The sequence below is a fragment of the Palaemon carinicauda genome, chromosome 28, assembly GCF_036898095.1.
Source record: "Palaemon carinicauda isolate YSFRI2023 chromosome 28, ASM3689809v2, whole genome shotgun sequence".
Classification (NCBI taxonomy): Eukaryota; Metazoa; Arthropoda; class Malacostraca; order Decapoda; family Palaemonidae; genus Palaemon; species Palaemon carinicauda.
In genome coordinates this window covers 59818788-59828787 of record NC_090752.1, presented here as the reverse complement: position 1 = coordinate 59828787, position 10000 = coordinate 59818788, and the positions used below count along the sequence as shown (strand labels likewise).

General features: G+C 37.5%; 2 protein-coding genes across 3 annotated transcripts in view; one reads left to right on the top strand and one right to left on the bottom strand.

Moving 5' to 3' along the window:
- The window catches only part of LOC137621838 (uncharacterized), a 20516-nt gene extending 17508 nt beyond the window's left edge, over window positions 1-3008 (bottom strand). Inside the window, exon 1 of the mRNA XM_068352346.1 lies at window positions 2812-3008. Within this exon, the coding sequence (XP_068208447.1) occupies window positions 2812-3008 (197 nt within the window). The remainder of the gene's footprint in view (window positions 1-2811) is intronic.
- Gyc88E (Guanylyl cyclase at 88E) overlaps window positions 1-10000 on the top strand; it is a 234009-nt gene that overhangs the window by 58684 nt on the left and 165325 nt on the right. The window lies entirely within an intron of this gene.

Here is a 10000-nt window from a genome sequence, read left to right as displayed (position 1 = left end):
CTGTTGAAAAAAAAAAAACTAATTTTTATCGGAATTCTCCGTAAAAAAATATACTGTTCTCAGCCGTATTTCAGCAAAATACAGGCGACCGTATTTTTACCCTATTTTGTTATTATTTTTTACTGGTTGGTGACAGAAATATCACTCATTTTGATATATATATCCGTTTTTGAACGGTAAATGCCTGGCAACCTTTATTCCAAGGGTTTACCGTTTTTTCCGGCAAATTTTTAAGTGTGCATAAAACGAAAAATACAAAAATATTAGCACATTAATATTGAAGAATCATAATCCATACAGAAAACATTGCTCTGTATAAAAAACTTAACATAAGGGAACTCCAAAATACCATTGTAATTCTATGAAGGAAACAATGTAGATGGCAAACCTTGGCAATCAAAATGGTTAGAGGCTAAGATGACAGATGATAGATAATATGTATTTATTTGAATTTTAAGATATTTTCATCAGAGTGAGGACACGCCAAATGCAGGAAGTGAGAAATGGGAGAAGAAAGTTGCTGACAAAGGAGTTCTATTGAAGCTGGGATGAAGGAGAGAGAGAGAGAGAGAGAGAGAGAGAGAGAGAGAGAGGAGAGAGAGGAGAGAGAGAGAGAGAGAGCTCCAAGGATCAAACATAAGGGAAATTAGCCCCAGAGAGAGAGAGAGAGAGAGAGAGAGAGAGAGAGAGAGGAGAGAGAGAGAGAGAGAGAGATGCTTAAAGAAATTAAATCTCCAAGGATAAAAGATAAGAGAGAGAGAGAGAGAGAGAGAGAGAGAGAGAGAGAGAGAGAGAGAGAGAGAGAGAGAGAGAGATGTAGAAAGCTTTAGTAAAAGTCATCATCACCCACTTCCTCTCTCCTCCTTCAAGGCCTTCTCTTTCCTCCTCGCTCTGAAATACCCACTTCCGGTCAACCATGCCAGAAGGTCGTCCATTCATCTCTCTCACACCTCCCCCCCTTTGCAATCCACTGCTCCATCCCCCCAACTTCTGAGATCCCCCTTCTCTTCAGGAATCCTCTGGTTGGGGGGGTCCTTTAATCTTGAGATATCCTCTCTTTGAAATCCCTTATCCACGAGGTCCTCATTTTTTGGAGATTATTCTAAGTCCCATTTTCTGGAGATCCTCTATTTTTGGAGTCCTCTTTTTTTGGAATTTCTTTACTCTTGAAGTCTCAAGTTTTAGATATTCTCTATTCTTGAAGTCTCAATTTTTAGAGATTCTCTATTCTTGATGTCCTAATTTTTTTTTGAGATTCTCTATTCTTCAAGTCCTATTTTCTTGAGATCCTTTCCTCTTGAAGTCGCATTTTTTTGGAACTTTTCTTCCCTTGAAGTCCCAATTTTTAGAGATTATCTATTCTTGAAGTTCTATTTTCGTGAGACTCTCTACTCCAGAAGTCCAATATTTTGGGGATTCTCTACTTTTTGAACTCTCATTTTCTTGAGGTCCTCTACTCTTGAAATCTCATTTTCTTAAGGTCCTCTACTCTTGAAATCTCATTTTCTTAAGGTCCTCTACTCTTGAAATCTCATTTCCTTGAGATCCTCTATACTTGAAGTCCAATTTCCTTGAGATCCTCTATACTTGAAGTCCAATTTCCTTGAGATCCTCTATACTTGAAGTCTTGAGGTGCTCTTCTTTGATGTTCTTTCCTATTAAATTCCATACTCCTGGGAGGTTCCCTTCCTTGTGACTCCATCTTCCTCTTGACTTGAGGTCTTCTCCTATTGAGGCTCCCTCCTCCGGAGTTCCCTTTCATAAAATACCCTTCCCCTCCAAGTTCCCTCCACGAAGAATCCCCCTCTCTTTCCTTGAGGAATCCCTCTCTCCTTCTTTGAGGAATCCCTCTCTCATTCCGCGTGGAATCCACCTCTCCTTTCTCAAGGAATCCACCTCTCCTTCCTCAGGAATTCATTGAGGAATCCACATCTCCTTCCTCGAGGAATCCACCTCTCCTTCCTTGAGGAATCCACCTCTCCTTCCTTGAGGAATCCACCTCTCCTTCCTCAGGAATTCATTGAGGAATCCACCTCTCTTTCCTTGAGGAATCCACATCTCCTTCCTCGAGGATTTCACCTCTCCTTCCTTGAGGAATCCACCTCTCCTTCCTTGAGGAATCCACCTCTCCTTCCTCGAGGAATCCACCTCTCCTTCCTCAGGAATTCATTGAGGATTTCCCCTCTCCTTCCTCGAGGAATCCACCTCTCCTTTTGCAAGGAATCCACCTCTCCTTCCTCAGGAATTCATTGAGGAATCCACATCTCTTTCCTCGAGGAATCCACCTCTCTTTCCTTGAGGAATCCACCTCTCCTTTCTCAAGGAATCCACCTCTCCTTCCTCAGGAATTCATTGAGGAATCCACATCTCCTTCCTCGAAGAATCCACCTCTCCTTCCTTGAGGAATCCACCTCTCCTTCTTTGAGGAATCCACCTCTCCTTTCTCAGGAATTCATTGAGGAATCCACCTCTCCTTCCTTGAGGAATCCACCTCTCCTTCCTTGAGGAATCCACCTCTCCTTCCTTGAGGAGTCCACCTCTCCTTCCTCAGGAATTCATTGAGGAATCCACCTCTCCTTTCTCAGGAATTCATTGAGGAATCCACCTCTCCTTCCTTGAGGAATCCACATCTCCTTCCTCGAGGAATTCACCTCTCCTTCCTTGAGGAATCCACCTCTCCTTCCTTGAGGAATCCACCTCTCCTTCCTCAGGAATTCATTGAGGAATCCACCTCTCCTTTCTCAGGAATTCATTGAGGAATCCACCTCTCCTTCCTTGAGGAATCCACATCTCCTTCCTCGAGGAATTCACCTCTCCTTCCTTGAGGAATCCACCTCTCTTTCCTTGAGGAATTCACCTCTCCTTCCTTGAGGAATCCACCTCTCCTTCCTCGAGGAATTCACCTCTCCTTCCTTGAGGAATCCACCTCTCCTTCCTTTAGGAATCCACCTCTCCTTCCTCAGGAATTCATTGAGGAATCCACCTCTCCTTCCTTGAGGAATCCACATCTCCTTCCTCGAGGAATTCACCTCTCCTTCCTTGAGAAATCCACCTCTCCTTCCTTGAGGAATCCACCTCTCCTTCCTCGAGGAATCCACCTCTCCTTCCTCAGGAATTCATTGAGGATTTCACCTCTCCTTCCTCGAGGAATCCACCTCTCCTTTTGCAAGGAATCCACCTCTCCTTCCTCAGGAATTCATTGAGGAATCCACATCTCTTTCCTCGAGGAATTCACCTCTCCTTCCTTGAGGAATTCACCTCTCCTTCCTTGAGGAATCCACATCTCCTTCCTCGAAGAATTCACCTCTCCTTCCTTGAGGAATCCACCTCTCCTTCCTCGAGGAATCCACCTCTCCTTCCTCAGGAATTCATTGAGGATTTCACCTCTCCTTCCTCGAGGAATCCACCTCTCCTTTTCCAAGGAATCCACCTCTCCTTCCTCAGGAATCCATTGAGGAATCCACATCTCTTTCCTCGAGGAATCCACCTCTCTTTCCTTGAGGAATCCACCTCTCCTTTCTCAAGGAATCCACCTCTCCTTCCTCAGGAATTCATTGAGGAATCCACATCTCCTTCCTCGAAGAGTCCACCTCTCCTTCCTTGAGGAATACACCTCTCCTTCTTTGAGGAATCCACCTCTCCTTCTTTGAGGAATCCACCTCTCCTTTCTCAAGGAATCCATCTCTCCTTCCTTGAGGAATCAACCTCTCCTTTCTTGAGGAATCCACCTCTCCTTCCTTAGGAATTCATTGAGGAATCCACCCCTCCTTCCTTGAGGAATCCACCTTTCCTTCCTCGAGGAATACACCTCTCCTCCCTCGAGGAATCCACATTTCCTTCCTTGAGGAATCCACCTCTCCTTTCTCGAGGAACCCACCTCTCCTTCCTTAGGAATTCATTGAGGAATCCACCCCTCCTTCCTTGAGGAATCCACCTTTCCTTCCTTGAGGAATACACCTCTCCTCCCTCGAGGAATCCATCTCCTTCCTTAAGAATTCCACCTCTCCTTTCTCGAGGAATCCACCTCTCCTTCCTTAGGAATTCATTGAGGAATCCACCCCTCCTTCCTTGAGGAATCCACCTTTCCTTCCTTGAGGAATCCACCTCTCCTCCCTCGAGGAATCCATCTCCTTCCTTAAGAATTCCTTGAGGAATCCACGTCACGTCTCCTTCCTTGAGGAATCCACCTCTCCTTCTTTGAGGAATCCACCTCTCCTTCCTTAGGAATTCCTTGAGGAATCCACCTCTCCTTCCTCGAGGAATCCACCTCTCCTTCCTCGAGGAATCCACCTCTTCTTCCTTGAGGGATCCCCCTCTCTATCCTTGAGGAATCCACCTCTCCTTTCTTAGGAATTCCTTGAGGAATCCCCCTCTCCTTCCTTAGGAATTCCTTGAGAAATCCACCTCTCCTTCCTTGAGGGATCCACCTCTCCTTCCTTGAGGGATCCCCCTCTATCCGTGAGGAATCCACCTCTCCTTCCTCGACGAATCCACCTCTCCTTCCTTAGGAATTCCTTGAGGAATCCACCTTTCCTTCCTTGAGGTCCCCTACCCTTATCCTCCGCCAACTTCGAAACCAAAGGGAGCTGCTTCGCTCTTTTCAACACCCTCCTCCATCCCGCCCCCAGCTGCCATTGCAAGATCAATTGAAAGCTTCAGAAGTTGCATTAACAGTTGGGGAGCTGTTCTCCGAGCGTGGCTTACCGTTAAACATCTTCTGAGGGGCAGGGGGGGGGGAGGGTTAGGGGTAGATGAGGGGGGTCTGCTGCCTCTATTAAAATTTATGATGATGATGATTTTAGACCCAGAATACCAGACAGAAGGAGATTCCCTTGATTTTAATAATGTAAAAAACACGCCATTTTTTAGGTTTTATTTTTTGAAATTCATATAGTTTATATATGACAGATCTATTTTAATGTTGTTACTGTTCTTAAAATGTTTTGTTTTGATTGGTTATTGTTTCTCTTGTAGTTTATATCCTAGTTTCCTTTTCTCACTAGGTTATTATCCACTTTTGGAGCTTTTCCAACTGGGCATGAGAGAAGATTATATATATGTATATATATATATATATATATATATATATATATATATATATATATATATATATATATATATATATATATATACAGTATATGCAATTGCGTGATTAAATGCGACGCATTCGCGTTAACTCGATTTCGTACCAAGAAAAAAAAACCTATTCATTCCCGGAAACAAAAAACCGAAGACGTCAAAACGCATTTGGCTTTGGATTCGTTCCAACAGACCATAAACCTAAAGGTATTGGGTGCTCGCGAGTAAAATTCAACAAAGTACCGTACCACGGGGGTGGTGGGGTTGTCGGGTGTCCGGGGGTGGTAGCAGGGTTGCCAGGTTTTCTAAGTGAGGAAAGGACAACGTCTTATCAATGCAGATATAAAAGGCCAACCATATAGTAGAAAAGGGCCGAAAATATAGCTTCTAAGGCAAACCAATTTCAAAAAGGCCAAATTTAGGTATCTAGCACGAAAAAAGGACAAATTAGGAATTTCTTTGGCCTTAAAAAGACCAACCTGGCAACCTTAGAGTGGAATAATCTTCGGGTGTAGATATCGTAAATCTATGAAGGCGTATGGTTTGGTCTTTTCTTCGCGGTTAAGTTCCCGATGTAAATATTTAGAGCCAGAGAAAAACAATGAGAGAGAGAGAGAGAGAGAGAGAGAGAGAGAGAGAGAGAGAGAGAGATGGTTAGTATGAAGCCGTTCTCAGCCATTTGGTCATTTTAACTCTTATTTATTCATCCACAACCCTTACCACTTACCTATAACTCTTATTTACTCACCTATAACTTATTTATTCATCCACAACCCTTATCACTTACCTATAACTCTTATTTACTCACCTATAACTTATTTATTCATCCACAACCCTTATCACTTACCTATAACTCCTATTTACTCACCTATAACTGTTATTTATTCATCCACATCCCTTATCACTTACCTATAACTCCTATTTACTCACCTATAACTGTTATTTATTCATCCACAACCCTTATCACTTACCTATAACTCCTATTTACTCACCTATAACTGTTATTTATTCATCCACAACCCTTATCACTTACCTATAACTCTTATTTACTCACCTATAACTGTTATTTATTCATCCACAACCCTTATCACTTACCTATAACTCCTATTTACTCACCTATAACTGTTATTTATTCATCCACATCCCTTATCACTTACCTATAACTCCTATTTACTCACCTATAACTGTTATTTATTCATCCACAACCCTTATCACTTACCTATAACTCTTATTTACTCACCTATAGCTGTTATTTATTCATCCACAACCCTTATCACTTACCTATAACTCTTATTTACTCACCTATAACTGTTATTTATTCATCCACAACCCTTATCACTTACTTATAACTCTTATTTACTCACCTATAACTGTTATTTATTCATCCACATCCCTTATCACTTACCTATAACTCCTATTTACTCACCTATAACTGTTATTTATTCATCCACAACCCTTATCACTTACCTATAACTCTTATTTACTCACCTATAACTGTTATTTATTCATCCACAACCCTTATCACTTACCTATAACTCTTATTTACTCATCTATAACTGTTATTTATTCATCCACAACCCTTATCACTTACCTATAACTCTTATTTGCTCACCTATAACTGTTATTTATTCATCCACAACCCTTATCACTTACCTCTAACTCTTATTTACTCACCTATAGCTGTTATTTATTCATCCACAACCCTTATCACTTACCTATAACTCTTATTTGCTCACCTATAACTGTTATTTATTCATCCACAACCCTTATCACTTACCTATAACTCTTATTTACTCACCTATAACTCTTATTTATTCATCCACAACCCTTATCACTTACCTATAAAACTCTTATTTACTCACCTATAACTCTTATTTATTCATCCACAACCCTTATCACTTACCTATAAAACTCTTATTTACTAACCTATAACTCTTATTTATTCATCCACAACCCTTATCACTTACCTATAACTCTTATTTACTCACCTATAACTCCTATTTATTCATCCACAACCATTATGCACTTAGCTATAACTCTTATTTACTCACCTATAACTCCTATTTATTCATCCACAACCCTTATCACTTACCTATAACTCTTATTTACTCCCCTATAGCTGATGTTTATTCGTCCACAACCCTTATGCACTTACCTATAACTCTTATTTACTCCCCTATAGCTGTTGTTTATTCATCCACAACCCTTATGCACTTACCTATAACTCTTATTTACTCCCCTATAGCTGATGTTTATTCATCCACAACCCTTATGCACTTACCTATAACTCTTATTTACTCCCCTATAGCTGTTGTTTATTCATCCACAACCCTTATGCACTTACCTATAACTCTTATTTACTCCCCTATAGCTGTTGTTTATTCATCCACAACCCTTATCACTTACCTATAACTCTTATTTACTCACCTATAACCCTTATTTATTCACTTACCTATAAAACCTACTTCTCATACAGTTATGTTACCCATAACACTCACCTGATACTTAAATAGGTTATTTTGTGTTCTGTGATGGCCAAGGTCCCAAGATTACTCCTACGCAACTGTGAAATTCAATTATCTTAGGTGAATTTAGAGCCTCCATTCTTATTTATTCCTCTAATTATCAATAATCATTATGCACAACTCGTACAGGGAAAATTAGTTAGGGAGACAGAAGAGGTTATCAACCTGTAATCCACAGTATTTGTAGCTATTTACTTTTATTATTATTATTATTATTATTATTATTGTTGTTGTTGTTGTTGCTGCTATTATTATTATTATTATTATTATTATTATTATTATTATTATTGTTGTTGTTGCTGTTGTTGCTGCTTCTAGTATTATTATTATTATTATTATTATTATTATTATTATTGCTATTATTATTATCATTATTGTTGTTGTTGTTGTTGTTGTTGTTATTGAGGGTGTTGCCGTTATTATTATTATTATTATTATTATTATTATTATTACAAGTCAAGCTACAACCCTAGTTGGAAAAGCAGTATGCTACAAGCCCAATGGCCCCAACAGGGAAAAATAGCCCAGCGAGGAACAGAAACAAACAAACAAATAAACTCCACTGCACACAAAAATACCGCACTACACACCACACTATACGTACCCTCGACAGTTCTATTAAGGAGAGCGAAGTCCTTCTATAGGTTCCAGCTCTTCTATAAAACCTGATCGAAACTCCGTCGGGGGAGAACGCCGAACTTTGGAAGAGGCTGTGACGGGCCGAGAGAGGAGTTGTGAACTCAAAGGCAGGTTGGAAACGACTGAGTTATAATATTATAGAACACTCTCCTTTATATACAAAACCTCAAGGCAACAGGACATAACAAGTTTACAAGACCGACAATGTCACAGAGGAAAACCGGAGACGTGAATTTTCATGTTCGTTTTAGTGCGAGGGAAGAGCGAAGATACAAGCATAATATATACAAAAGGAACTATGTACAATTGTGTGACACACGGTCGGTACATGGCTGTCGAGGGTCTGGTAACTTTTTTTCAGGTTATTATCTACCACTTTATCGCGGAAAGCCATGAGACGGTTTTCAAGGAATACTAATAATATTGATGATTATAATAATAATAATAATAATAATAATAAAAATGATAATAATAGTAATAATAATAATAATAATAATAATAATAATAATAATAATAATAATAATAATAATAATTATTATTATTATTATTATAATTATAATAATAGTAATAGTAACAATAATAATAATAATAATAATAATAATAATAATAATTGGGGAGAATAAGAGGAATTCAATAATGAATTTATATAATTTTCATATTGAAAATTATATTGAATCTGTAGTTTTTTGCCGGAATTAATTGTGAGCTTATTTTTTCGGGAATTATAAGAATAATTCTATACTTATTTTTTGGGAATTATAAGGATAATTCTGTACTTATTTTTGGAGAATTTTAAGAATTATTTTATACTTATTTTTGGGGAATTTTAAGAATAATTTTATACTTATTTTTTGGAATTATAAGAATAATTCCATAATTATTTTTTTGGGAATTATAAGGATAATTCTTTACATATATTTTTTGGGAATTATAAGAATAATTCTATACTTATTTTTGGGGGGAACCATAAGGATAATTTCACATTTATTTTTGGGGAATTATAAGAATAATTCTATACTTATTTTTGGGGGGAACCATAAGGATAATTTCACATTTATTTTTGGGGAATTATAAGAATAATTCTATACTTATTTTTATGGAATTTTAAGGATAATTCTATATTTATTTTTTGAGAATTATAAGAATAGTTCTATAGTTATTTTTTTTTCTAGAATTATAAAAAAATAGTTTTATAATTGCTTGTTGTCAAATATAAAATGAAATTGTTTTTTGTCTTTTTTAAATTGATATTATAAAATTATGATTATTTTGTGAAATAACAAGATTAATTCTTTACTTATTCATTTCTGAAATTATAAGAATAGATTCATAATTACTCTGAAAATTATCAATTCGTTTTCTTTTTTTTATTTTATAATGATATGATTATAATTAACTTTTGGGAATTATTAGAATAATTTTAATCATATTTTTTAATGTTAAGAAGAAGTCTATAACTTTTGAAAATTGTGATTTTTTTTTTTTTATTATTAGGGAACGAATCGTGAGGAACGTTTTGAAAATTAGAGGAACAATATGTTTATCTTTTGAAAAATTAGAGGAACAATATGTTTATCTTTTGAAAAATTAGAGGAACAATATGTTTGTCTTTTGAAAAATTAGTGGAACAATATGTTTATCTTTTGAAAAATTAGTGGAACAATATGTTTATCTTTTGAAAAATTAGTGGAACAATATGTTTATCTTTTGAAAAATTAGTGGAACAATATGTTTATCTTTTGAAAAATTAGTGGAAC